Raw genomic sequence first — 14,296 nt, forward strand, 5'->3', positions numbered from 1 at the left:
GATGTCAACGATTCCTGTGGGGAATCAAGGTGCCTCCTCTTGCACAACCTCTTCCTTGGGACATCATCCATTATCCAAAAATTAGTACAGTGCCTCACCTAAGTCCTGCCAAAGCGTAAAGTAGACCAAATGCAGAAAAAATCGTGGCAGAACACAGCTTGAAGTCCAAAATGAATTTAATAAAAGCACATAAAACTCAGACACAGAAATCTCCAGGAAGAATGAGCACTTTTGGGTAACACCCTTCATCAGATTAACAAACATTCTCATTCTAACATAATTTAAATACACTAACTACCAATAAAATTTAATAAAATCAGTAACAGACCCGCCTATTCCTAAGGGTGGGCTTCATTGGAACATTTTCATTTAAACCTGGAGTCCTATGAGCCATAAGCTCAATTATCCATTTGGCTTCTATTAATTCAGTATGTTGTTTTATATCACCCCCCCCCCCCTACTACTCAGCTTGATATTTACAATGGCTCTAAACTTAAAAAAATGTGTGGGATTCTGTTCATTCCTCCGGGAGATTTCTGTGTCTGAGTTTTATGTGCTTTTATTAAATTCATTTTGGACTTCAAGCTGTGTTCTGCCACGATTTTTTCTGCCTTGGGACATCATCAGAGGGGACATTTGGTGAAGCTTCCGAGGAGTAGGGTTCACCCTCTGGGGGTGACTGAGGTTTTGGGTCTCTACGCTTGGCAGGAACCAGTGGTGCAGAGACAGAACATGGACCTTTCGAGGAGGGAGAAGAAGAATCTGACTATGTGAAAGTCCTACCAGACAAGACCTTCCTCATGGCTTCGAAGGCACCGGAGCCCCAGGGCGAGGGTTCCACTGGTTCCGAAGAAGACGGTGGTCTCCCGGGCCCGAAACCACAGGCTCTGATCCAGAGGACGGAGCCGAAATAATCTGCGCCGAGGCACCGAGGGGAAGAGTAGGAACCGAAATTTCGGTTCGACCCCCCCCCCCCCCCCCAGAACCGAGGAGAGATTGTCGGCTCCGAAACCCCTCGATGGGTACCGAGGGTGTTGAGGTCAGTGGAGCCAAAAGCACTAACGAAGGCTTCGGCCCCGGGGGATCAATGATCATCAGATCCTCGACGGGTCTCGAAGGAGGATCAACAGATGGGACAGGAAGGGCCTCAAGCTTCGAAACCAACTGGGATGAAACCGCAATCAGTTTGGATAAGGCCATGTTCTCCATCAGTTTCTGCACCACTCGATCCACATCGGTGTCGGACAGTCTGGAGGAATGGGTCGAAGGGGCCGAAGAAGTCACTCGAGGCAGCATCTCGGTGCTCGGCTCCAAGGTCTGTGGAGCCAGCAACCGAATCTTAGAAGAGGTACTCGGAGCCGATGACCTGGGCTCCAATACCTTCGAAGACTTCGACCCCTTTGAAGACTTCGATGACTGGTCTGCAGTTTCCAATGCTTCCTGAAACTCCGGCTTCAGGAGACCTCTCTCAGCCAGTTTCCTGCATCTCTCCATCATCACTCTGCCACTAAACGAGTGGCAGATGGAGCAATCCTCCTGAAGATGGAGAGGGCCCAGACAGTAAATGCAGGAAACATGGTTATCAGTTATGGACATTTTCTGCCCACACTGGCAACGTTTAAAGCCAGATTTGGCTTTTTCCGACATTTTTAAGCCCAAAATAGCAAATACAACTATATGTATAAAGTATACAAAACTACCACTAGCACACACTATAATAACTTTCAGTTAACTGGTGAAAAGAAAAGGAATTACCAGTAAAAAATTCTGACAGAGCCCTGACAGAAAAAAGGAAAAATGGCCTAAGGCCTAGGAGCAGCCGCTCCCCACAACAATCTAACACTAATTTAAAACAACACACACACCAACACTACACTAATACTAGTGCTATGTAATCCTAATAATAAAACTCAACAATTCTAACTATTTTAGTAAGATATATATATATATATATATATATATATATATATATATATATACACACACACACATATATAGATATACAGATATAGATATGAAAAAATATGAAAAATACTGGCCCGAGCTCTCACTCGACGAGACCTGTTGCAGCGGCAAACTAGATCTGAGGGTTACCAGCAGGGGATCATGGGATAGGGACTGTGCCTCGAGCTTCTCTTAGACGCAGAGCTTGGAATGCAGCCGACTCGGAGCCAAGGGATCGGCTCCGAACCCGTGTGTAAGAACAAACGGCGAGATCGAACACCTTAACATCACTTCATTTTTTTTTATGGCCCAAATGGACCAATCCACATTCCATAATGTTTCTGTTGTGCAAATACTGCACATTAAAAAAATGCCTTTCCGGAAAGATACAAAGTGCAGCAGCCAGACAAAAACAGAAAACGTTCACACTTACAGCAGTCAGATATAAATTATACACCGAAGATAAATTGTACTGTGAAATTGTCTAAAAAAAAAAAAAAAAAGCACAATAATCATAACAGGTGTAAGTGTATATCCAAAACTAGTGATATCTCCTACCTGTATAAGACTAAAAGGAGGGGCATGACAGACACGTCTGTTAGCTACCAGGCTCCCAGCAGGAGCAAGGCCACTGTAGAATGGCAATCCTTTACCTCCAGGACACTTTTCCTTAAGCCTTCCAAGGATTTCATCCTGTGACAACTTGAAATTTTCCACTCTACGAAAAACTGTGGTGGAATGTAATGTAGTTGTTTCTTTCATTCCCCCGGCACATAAAGGCATGGAAATCTTCAGCTTTGAAGCATAAAAGGGCATCTTCCTATCTCCTTTTCTTTCACAGCGGGTCGTCAGTTCAATAGTGAACCTGCCAATTCTGAAGGTCTCTGGAGCAGGCAAGTGACTCTTTGGAACTACCTGAGACATGATGCTGATCACTTTACTGGGAAATTTGTCCGAGTGAGACAGAGGAATGACATCAAGCAACTTGATGTGACCCTCCACGGGTGGCAGCAACAAGCAAGAACTCTCATCTTCTGAGGCAGAAGAGGAACTGTCATCCTCAGGATCTACTGTGCACTCTGCAAATAAGTAACAAAAAGTAAAGCACTCTCAACAAAGACAAACACAACAAACTGGCAAACATTATCAATATTTTTTCCTCAAAGTTCCTTCACTCCACCCCTCCCTGCTGACACCATAGCCTCGCAAGATCAAACTAAGGGAGTGCACACACACAGAGCACATATCTGTGACATGCTAAATGTCTAGTCAGAGCAGAACACTTTGCTCCTTTATTATTGTAATTCACAACCATGAAATTAACCACATAAGGCTCTTGAAAAATGATAACTCCAGGGTGTCAGCATATTAATACAAACATGGGTTTTCCAAACACAATTACTCATGATGCCAATAAGATAAAATTTCTTATTTACAAATGTTATGCTGCCAATTTTTAGCATTTAACAGCACCTAACTGGAAGTGGTGGTTATTCCACAATGAGTGAAGTAAACGTGTGTGAAACACTCACCATCTGTAAAAAGAAGTTATGCACTTACCATAAAGTTGGATTTTTATTACCTTTAGTCTATCCAGTCTGAATTATAGAATATTCACCTGCAGGCAGATCCAATTCAGCAACGGATATCACTCTCCTAAGAGCTTGAGTTCCTTATCCAATCCCATAAGGCACTTGCTCACTTCATTTCACCAGCTTGAGCTTGTTTCCTAACTTCTGCTTAAGGCACAAAAAAAAAGGCAGTGAAGGAGAATGGACTTCAGAATACATCTACTGGGACTGTCTAAAGCAAGGACATGTGAGAATCTGGAGGGGGAATGGAGAGTGGACTGCTGAAGTTAATGGTTTACGAATCATAAAGATCCACCATTATGATAAGTACACAACTTCTGCTATCCATTATGAATTATTGGACACATTCCTTAGCTCCTACTTTCTTAGGTGGACTCGTGACAGTATGCTCCTGAGAATGGTGACCCAAAAGAGGATCTGGACCTGGAGATTATGCCCAACTTATAATGCTTAGTGAATGTGTTCCAGAAAGTCCAAGTTGCTGCACTGCAGACATTTTTCAACTGAGAAGTTCTTGAAAAAAAGATGGAGAAGTTGCTACTGATCTTGTGGAATGAACCTGCAGTTTTAACAGTACTGTCTTGTTGCCAAGACTGAAACGCAAAGGTTATGTAATATGTAAACCTTCTGGAGAAAGTTGTTTTGGAGACCTTCTGCCTCAGGTTAAAGAAACCACCGAAAGTAAATGGCTAATTTTCTGAAAGCCTTAGTTCAATGTAAACAGAAGCATGGTGGTCTATGAATATCCACCGTGTGAAGTAAATACTCTAAAGAGAAACAGGGGGATGCAGAAGCTGCTTTCCAGAAAAACTACCCCTCAAGTCCTAGTTCTGTGGACCCCCTTTGCCCTTGGGGTAGTGTCCATTAATAAGGCCTCCTCTGCCACAGTCGCCCCTATCTGAAGATAAGTCATAGGAAGGACATTGGGATTTTTTGAAGCACAGCACTTTGGACCCTTTCTGATTCCTGAAGAAGGATCCTTGTGGGATCTGAGTAGACTCTGAAGGCAGACAGCATCTTAATTTCTAAACAGGAAGCAAGAAATGAAGAAATTTGGTTAACAGTGACCAAACAATAAGGACACATCAAAAGGGACTTTGATGAAAGACGCCTTGAAGTTGCTGGCAAAGTCATACAAGTGGACCCAGGCATAGCATCTTACAGTAATGCCAGTAACTGCAGGTATACTTACCATAAATGTAGATGTTAGAGTGCATTCACTGTTGCAGTCCTAATTCTTGGGATTTCCTGCCGTGGAAATCCCTGGCCAGCCCAAATACCACAGAATAGTTTCCCTCCATCTGGAGCTGGCAGGCACCCTATCCAACATCACAACACTTTGGTATAAGGGTAGTCGTTCGGAGCTAAGACACCAGTATTTTTTTTTTGGACCCTACAGACAGGACCCCCCCCCCCATACTGTCCCTGAGGCCAAGATTCTGGGACCCTGTAATTCAGGAAGGAGAGGTACAAAAAAGGGCTAACCTGACTGAGAAGAAGGCCCCAGCCTACACAGTATACTAGAGAGGGAAAGAGTACTGCAATGGTGAATACACTCAAACATCTATATTTATGGTAAATATACACATCTGTACCATGTTCTTCATGTTTCAATGTTGCAATCCTAACTTGTGGAATGATTCCCAAAGCTGAAAGGATTGGGGGGGGGGGGGAATTAAGGAGAGACGAGGATGCCCTGCAAGATGGCTGTGGCAAATCCTGCCCTAGACTTGGAGGAGGAAAAAAATGGCAATGTTTGGTAAAGATATGCACTGAAGACCAAGTTGCTGCCTCCAAAATGTCCCTAGTGGGCACCCTTTTATGAAATGTAGTAGGGGTAGCCCTGGTGGAATGTACCCTTACAGCATCAGGGGGGGTTCTTATCATGATGGCTTTAACAGAAGGAGATGCAGTCAGAGATCAATTTGGAGATGGTCTGCTTGGAGACTGGTTTCCCCTCAGACCTACTGGTGAAGGCTCCAAACAGTTCATCTGATTTCTTGACAATCTTGGTCCTAAGTAGTAATGGAGTTACCTATGTATATCCAAAGAATAATAAAAGATCCTTTTCCCCTTTGTTCTGAGGATTGAAGAAGGCAGGCAGGCAAATGTATGCACTGAGTCAACAAAGTTTGTTACCACCTTGGTCATAAAGGAAGAGTTATTCTGGACTCAGACTCTGTGGAAGATGATAGAGGGTTCCATGCACATTGGAACCTGAAGCTCAGAAACTCTTCTGGCTGAGGTGATCGCTAGTAAGAGGGCAGACATCCAGGTCAAAAACTTTAGTTCAGTGGAAGCAGCTAGTTCGAAAGGTGAATTTATCCAAAACAAAGCTGAGCTGCCAGGGTAGACACTGAGGCTTTCTGGGATACCTATTGTGAAAAAGCCTTCTCAGAAACTGTTTCATGAGGGTCTGTGAAAGGAGAGGAGGCTGAGAAGGCAGGCAGGCTGAAACAGCTGAAGTATGGATTTTTATAGAGCAGTAATAGTCCTTTGTCAAAAAGGCTGGGCAAATGACAGAAATAAAGGAATCTTAGCTAAACACGGGTTTTGTGCTTTCTGTCTGCACCAAAGGGTGAATCTTTCATTTAGAGGAGTAAGATTTCCTTATGCTAGGCTTGTCAAGGTGGTATTCCTTCCATGAACTCAAGGTATCATCCATGCTGACAATCTGAGCATCCAAAAGTTGGGGTGTATAATCTTGCCCCTGTCCTATGTTAATAAGTCCATTCTCTGTGGCAGCTCCCATGGTTCTGTGCTGGTCAGACTGATTAGCAGAGATACCAGTATAGCCTGGGCCGATCTGGTACTATTACTATTACCCTTGGCCCCTCTTCACTTACCTTTAGCAATAGCCTGGTGAGCAGAGGTATTAGAGGGAAGGCATAAAGGAAAAGGCCTGTCAAGTGAAAGAGAAGGCATCTGTCTTCAAGGAGGACTTCATTTTATTCCAGGAGCAAAACGTTTTTAGGTCAGTATATTCTTTGGTGGCAAAAGGTCCATCAATGGTATACCCCATTATTTGTCTATGTTGAGAAATACTTACTGATGCAGCTGCCACTTGTGGGAGTCTGACAGGCTTCTGCTGACACAGTCTGCTAGTTGGTCATGTTGTAACCCTTGGGAGTTAGCAGGTTCCCACACATCCATTGGCAGGCAACTGAAGTAGCAGGCTCAAAAGAAGCCAGAGTCAACTTTTCCAAAACAAAATTAAGATCCCAGGGAGGAGGAACGGGCTTCCTGGGAGATCTAAAGTTAAGGACGCCATTAAGAAACTGCGTAATCTCAACCCTAGAAGCTAAAGGAGTAGGAGAAAAAGGCAGACAAGCAGAGACAGCTGAAAAGTGGGCTTTAACAGAAGAATAGGCCATACCAGCATTGAGCAATTCACACAAATAAGAGACACCAAAGGAACATCCACAATAAGTGGGTCCTAGTTATGAGAGAGACACCAAACAAAAGTCCTCGTAGTAGGTTTCATGGCCTCCCGCAGGACTTACAGTACGCCGTCAAAAAAAAAGGGGTGTCTGTGAGGAATCAAAATCCTATCGCCCACAGTGTCAGTTGAAGCATGAAAGTACAGTTTTGTACATACCTTAAATGTAGATGTTCCGAGTGTTCACCCTGCTGCAGTCATCACACTTGGGTTATCCTGCCGTCAGGCGGTCCCGCAGTCGGCCAGAGTTCCAAAGTCTTGGTTCGGCGTCGGTTGCTGTCACTTCTTCCCTGACGTCAGTGCGCCAGGGGTATATAAGAGGCATCCAACGCCATTTTCTTCAGTTTTTCTTGCCCCAGATGTCAGGTGCCCCCCAATAGGAGGTCACTACATATTGCCAATATAACATGTAAAGAACATACAAAGCATGTCTTCAGCTATAAGCAAATACACCACAAAGGTTGTATCAGATAGAAAGGTTCAGCTAGGTTAGAGGGGATGGAGGGAGGGTAACCTGGACTGCAGCAGGGTGAACACTCGAACATCTACATTTATGGTAGGTACAAAACTGTACTATGTTCATCGTGTTACCCTGCTGCAGTCATCACACTTGGGTTGAATCCCAAAGATCAGGATGGGTGGCAGAGTTAAACAGGGTTTGAAGAAGCTAGTAGGCCCTGCAAAACTGCAGTGGCAAAGCCAGCTCTAGTCTTAGAGTATAGAGGTAAGTGATAGTGTTTGGTGAAGATGTGCACTGAACTCCAAGTTGCAGCTTCCAGAATATCCTTAGTTGGTACCCCCATGAGAAAGGCTGTTGATGTAGTTGTAGCCCTGGTGGAGTGGGACCTAATGCTTGCAGGTACCGGTTTCCCATGATGAGTGTAGCAGAAACGTATACAATGTCCTATCCATTTTGAAATGGTCTGTTTTGAGATAGTTTTTCCATGTGATGCTGCAGCATAGGATACAAAGAGCTGGTCAGATTTTCTGAAAGCCTTAGTTTTATCCAAGTAGTAACGTAATTGCCTGTGAATATCCAAGGAGTGCAGGAGTCTTTCTCCTTTGTTCTGGGGGTTTGGGAAAAAGGTGGGTAAATGAATGGCTTGGTTTAGGGCCACAATGGATACCACCTTTGGCATAAAGAAAGGGTTAGTTTGTAGAGAGACTCTGTCTTGATGAAAAATGAGGAAAGGCTCCACTGCCATTAGTGCCTGTAGCTCTGAGACTCTTCTAGCTGAAGTTATTGTTAGCAGCAGGACAGTTTTCCATGATAGAAACTTTAAATCAGCTGAGAAAGCTGGCTCAAAGGGCGGCAGTGTAAGCTTTTCCAGAACACAGTTGAGATCCCAAGTTGGTGCTCTCCTGGGCGGTCTTATGTTCGTAGCCCCTCTGAGGTACTGTGTTAGGAGTGGATGTGAAAATAAAGGAGGATCTGTGTTGTAATGAGCTGAAATCGCTGAGGCGTAGATCTTAATAGATGAAAAGGAACGTCCTTTGTGCAACATCTCAGTTAAATATTGTAGAATCTGAGGAATGTCTGGATCAAGGGGATTTTGGCCTTTAGCCTGGTTCCAGGCGCAAAATCGTTTCCATTTGCCTGAATAGGGTTTCCCGGTGCTGGGCCTCCTGGCCTCCAGAATGACATCCATAACAGCTTTAGATAGAGGAGTTGGCTGGTTGTTTAGGTGATTTGCCATGCAGCCAGATTTAAAGTCTTGAGCTGGCTGTGTAGAATCTGACTGTCCTGCTGGGTGAGCAGGTGAGGAATTTGTGGTAAAATCCATGGTGGGCCGTGGGCCATGTTCCTTAGTATTGGATACCAGTGCTGGCGTGGCCAGTCTGGAGCAATGAGTATCATTTGTGGCCTCTCTAATCTGACTTTCGGCAGCACCTTTGCTAGAAGAGGCAGTGGAGGGAAGGCATACACTGTTAATGTTTTCCAACTGAATGTGAGAGCGTCCACTTTGCAAGCTTGTGGGTGGAACGTCCTTGTGCAAAATTGTTGAAGTTGGTAGTTTTGGGGGTTGGCAAACAGATCTATGTGTGGGCGTCCCCATTTTTGAGTTATCATTGCAAATACTTGTGGATCCAGTTTCCACTCGTGGGGATCCATGATGTTTTTGCTTAGGTCATCTGCCAATGTGTTTTTCTTTCCTGGCAGGAATTGTGCTTGTAATTGAACTTGGTAAGTCAGTGCTGTGTTTCACAAGGTCATTGCTTGCCTGCATAGAGGGTAGGAGTGTGTACCCCCTTGCTTATGTACCACATTACTGTGGTATTGTCTGTCTTTATTATTAGTTGCCCTAGATGTAAGAGGTCCTTGAAAGCTGTTAGGGCATTCTGTACAGCTAGCATTTATTTTTGATTGATGTGCAGATGCCTTTGATCTGTAGTCCATTTGCCTTGAATGCACTGTCCTGCCATGTATGCTCCCCAGGCATAGTCTGATGCATCTGTTGTTATAGTTTGCCTGGCTGTGGGTAAGGTAAAAGGCTGACCCTTGTTGAGGTGACATGCCTGTGCCCACCATAAAAACTCGTGTTGAAGGCAGGGAATGAGTGGCATCATTGTTTCCAAGCTGTGGCTGTGTTGAGTCCATACGCTTTTCAGGTACCATTGTAATTTCCTCATATGCAGTTTTGCAAATGGTATTAGTAGTATGCAAGATGCCATGAATCCCAAGGCCTGCAGAATTTTTCTTGCAAGGAGTTGGGTCTTTGTTGCCATTATTTTGTAGTATTGAGTTAGTTGTTGCTTGTCTGGCGTGAGATAAGCCATCTGGGCCGTTGTATTCAAGCTGGCACCCAGGAATATTATGTTCTGTGAGGGCACTAGTTTTGATTTCTTTTAGTTTACTGTGTACCCTAGGCAACTTAGAAGGTGTTTGACAAACGCCAGATGTTTTAAAAGAATGTCCTTGCTTTCTGCTTGAATAAGGCAGTCGTCCAGGTATGGGTATATTTGAATTCCTCTTTGTCTGCAGTATGCAATTACTGGTGCCAGGCATTTGGTGAAGACCCTGGGCGCAGTAGATAAGCCAAAGGGCAGTGCAGAGAATTGATAATGGGTTGAACCTGCAATGAAACGGAGGTATCTTCTGCAATTTTGTCTGATAGGGACATGCAGGTATGCCTCCTTGAGGTCCAACGTTAATAGCCAAGCCTTCTTGCCCCACATAGAAAGGAGCTGCTGTAGTGTTAGCATCTTGAATTTGGGTACTTGCAGATAGGTGTTTAGAATTGAAAGGTCCAGAATGGGTCTCCATGTGTTGTCCTTTCTGGGGACTAGAAAGAGTCTTGAGTAAAATCCTTGTCCTTGCTCCTGTGTAGGTACTTGTTGAATGGCTCTCATGTCCATGAGAGCTGTAATTTGTTTTTGTGCCTCTGCCCCTTGATTTGGTGGCAGGTTTGGCATTCCTTTTATCCTTGGCAAGGTGTGAAAGTGGAATCTGTATCCTTGTGAGACAATGTCTAGGACCCATTTGTCTTTTGTGATGATGTGCCAGTTGTCTGCAAAAAGTGCAAATTTTCCTCCCAAGGGAGCTGCCAAGAGAGATTTGCTTGGCAGTTTGAGGGTTAAGTCATTGTGTTTGTCTTCTGGTAGCTTGGGGACTGTCTTCTCCTCCTTTCTGGGTAGCGGCACACCACTGCCGAGGTTTGTAAGGGCCTTGTGACTGACCTCTGCCCCTTGGGCGTCTGTATTTGCCCCTCTGTGGTCTGTCAGAAGCTGGAAAGGAACAATTTTTTTTTGGCCAATTTCTGCTGAAATGAGGGGGTTGTACCTGTAAGAAATCCTTAACCGTCTGCATAGACTTTGCCTTATCCTCAATTTTCTTTAAAACTTCTTCTGCTTTGACACCAAATAAGACATCCTGCTGTAAAGGCGCATCCAATAATTTTGCTTTTACATGATCAGGCAGGGTTTGTTCTTTTAACCAAGCATGTCTGCGTATGACAGACCCAGTCACAGCTGCTCTACAGGAAGCTACCAATGAATCAAATCCACATTATAAAGTATGTTTGCCCACCTGTTCAGCTGCATGCAACAGATCCTGCATTTCCTTGAATTCAGACTGTTCAGAATACGTGCTTATCTTTTGTTTTAATTGAGACATTACGAATTGCTGATATTTCAGCATGTGAAACTGACAATTTAATGCTCTCATAGCTAGAGTAACTGAGGTGTATACCTTCTTTCCCCATCTATCTAGTGCTCTGGAATCCCTTTCAGAGGGTACAGGATTTTTAGCCATAGAAGCCTTAGCTCCTTTGGGACCATGGGAAATTGTTTCTGGGTCAGCAACAGGGCTTTTATAAAAGAATTTGTGTGAGTCAGGTACTCTGTAGTATCTGTCTAGTTTGGCTGGAGCAGGAGGTAGAGAATCTGTATTTAGACTAGATTCTAAGTAAACATCATCCACAATGTCTAAAACTGGAGAGATAGCAAGTGGTCTGTGTTGGGGAAGTAAAAGGAACTCTCGGAGCCTTTTCTTTGAATCAGAGTAGTCCTGGCCTTCCCAGTGGAAATGTTCCCTCATGGTATGTAAAGTTTCCCCAAAGGAATAGTCTTCATGGGGAGATGCTAAGGGGATAAAGTCTTCAGCATCAGAGTCTTCATAAGGAGGAAAGGAGTAATCCTGTTTGTCAGAAGAATCTGAGGAAATTGAAACCTGGTTAGAGGAAGCATAGCCCTCCTCTTGTCTTGGCCTTTTGTCTGGAAGGGGATGGGAACCCCTGATTAGGGTAATCAAATCTTCAGCCATCTTAAACATCTGTTTCTTAGGCATGGGGCCTTGAACTGGAGACTGATGTACAGTCTTTTTAGGCTTTAATGGAGTTTTAAGCTTAGCATAAGATTTAATGGTGAGTCGGAAGGGCCTAATGAAGATGGCTGCGTCGGCCTAGTACTCTCCTTTTGAGAATGCAAAGCTGTCTGGGGTTCCAATTCTGCAGTCGTCAGGGGCTGCGTAGGTGCCTCACTGAAAACTGGAGAACCGGCGACAGGCCCAGCAGAGGCCTCAGAGTCTGGATTGGTTCTAGGCTGCCTGTCCTTATCCTTGCATTTTCTATGCATGTCGGTCGTCGGCTGCTCCGACGGCATGCTATAATTAAATTTCCTACCAAAGTAATGTTGAGCGAAATCAAAACGACGTTTGATCGTTTACTGAACCTAGCACAAAACTGACAACCTGTGACGTCGTGGTCTGGGCCTAAGCAAGGAATACAATAAGAATGAAGTCCTTATGAGGTATTTGCTTCCCACAAGAAATGCAACTGTTAACTTTTTTTGACATCGGACTGAGGCAAGAAAAGGTTCTCCAACGGGGTACTTAGCTTTACTGAAGACTTCGGACTGAAATTCGCTTCGAAAATCTCAGGTGTCGGCCGACTGGCACTTGCGAACTGCTTCTGCTTCGGGCACCGCTTGGCAAGAAAGACTGAAGAAAATGGCGTTGGATGCCTCTTATATACCCCTGGCGCACTGACATCAGGGAAGAAGCAACAGCAACTAACGCCGGACCAAGACTTTGGAACTCTGGCCGACTGCGGGACCGCCTGACGGCAGGATAACCCAAGTGTGATGACTGCAGCAGGGTAACACGATGAACATCAGGTAAGGATGGATGAGAGATCCCGTGTCTTGTGTGATTAGATCCACCCTGTGAGGTAACTTGTGATAATTGCCTCTGGCTAGATGCAAAAGTAGAGGGAACCAGTGCTGTTGAGGCCAAAAGGGAGTCACCAGTGAGATTTTGGTAGCATCCTGTTGGATCTTGAACAGGAATTTCGACTGAGAGGAAGGGGAGGAAATGCATAAAGATACATCCCCTTCCAAGAAAACGAGAGGACGTTCACCTTCCACACTACTAGACCTCAGACTCTGGCACAAAACAGAGGAAAATCTCTGTTCAGAGGGGAGGCAAAAAGATCCACTTGAGGAGTATCCCACTCATGCTCGTCAAGAAACACATCCCTGTGAAGCATCCATTCAAGAGAATGAGTTAAGGACCTGGTTAGAGTGTCAGCCAAAATGTTCTGACCGGAAGGGATATAAACTCCCTGATGAGTCACTTAATACTTCACATCAAGATCCCACACCAAAACTGCTAACCGGCAAAGAAAAGATCTTGTTCCTCCATGTTCATTGACATACCACATCACTGTGGTATTGTCTGTGAACATCTTGAGAGGCCCTGGACAGAAAGAGGAGGAAAAGCCTGAAAAGCCAGTAGAAGAACTCTCATCTCTGCCATGGATGTGCTCCTTTTGCTGACGAGTTGACCACACCCCTTGTACTTTTAGGGAGCCAAATGTCACCCCCCATCCCATGTCTGAAGCATCTGTGAACAATTCCTGTGAGGGAAGAGGGGGATGAAAAAGGATCCCTGGATTCAGAGACAACTGCTGAGTCCATCAGTGAAGCTCCTGTCTGAGATAAGGAAGAAGAGGAACTACAAAGTCTAGAGGATGTGCATATTGAAGCCACACTTACTTCAGAAACCACTGAAACTTTCTCATGTGAAGTTTGGCCAAAGGGGAGCATTGCAGTGGTGGATGCCATGAAACCCAGAGCTCTCAGAAAATCCCTGGCTGTAATGGAAACCACAGGAAGAAGAGTTTGAAAGAAAGAAGTGCGTTAAGGCCTTTGGAGGGGGCAGGGATGCAAGCACTGACACAGTCTGAATCCTGCAAACCAGAAAAACATGATCCTGAAAAGAGTCAGAAGACTTTTCGAAATTTACAGTGAACCCCAGGCTCTGAAGAAGAGGAAATGGCAAAATTAAGATTTTGCAAAAGGGTCTCTGGAGAGAACACCTGACTCAACAGGTGATCTAAGAAAGGAAGTATTTGGATCCCTCGAAGCAATCACAGGAGCGAGGCATTTGAACACCTGTGTGGCAGTAGAAAGACCAAAGGGGACAGCACAGAACTGAAAATGCCAGGAAGCAACACAAACGCAAAAACTTCTTGAAAAGAGGATGGACTGGAATTTGGAGATAAGTATCCTTGAGATCCAGAGACACAAAACAGGCCTGAGGGAGTAACAGAGGAAACAGAATCTGAAGGGACAACATCCGAAAGGCAGGCACATTTAGAAAAGCATTTAGATAAGAGAGGTCTAGAATAGGTTTCCAAGTGCCCTCTTTTGTTTTCTGGGCACTAGAAACAGTCTAGATTAGAATCCTTTCCCCCCTTTGGGACACAGGTATCTCTTGAACAGTACCCAGAGTCAAGACTTTGAAGAACCTCTCTGAAAAAGGGAAGCTGTTCCCAAGGAAGCTGAGGAATGCCCATAAAAGGAGGATGGGATTTGTACTACA

General features: G+C 44.6%; 1 protein-coding gene across 1 annotated transcript in view; it reads right to left on the minus strand.

Annotated features, from left to right (window-relative positions):
• MGA (MAX dimerization protein MGA) overlaps positions 1-14,296 on the minus strand; it is a 2,673,741-nt gene that overhangs the window by 1,207,431 nt on the left and 1,452,014 nt on the right. Inside the window, exon 12 of the mRNA XM_044060555.1 lies at positions 2,503-3,023. Coding sequence (XP_043916490.1) covers positions 2,503-3,023 — 521 coding nt within the window. The remainder of the gene's footprint in view (positions 1-2,502; positions 3,024-14,296) is intronic.

The sequence above is a fragment of the Protopterus annectens genome, chromosome 2.part0 (assembly GCF_019279795.1).
Source record: "Protopterus annectens isolate FY-2018-M chromosome 2.part0, PAN1.0, whole genome shotgun sequence".
NCBI lineage: Eukaryota > Metazoa > Chordata > Ceratodontiformes > Protopteridae > Protopterus > Protopterus annectens.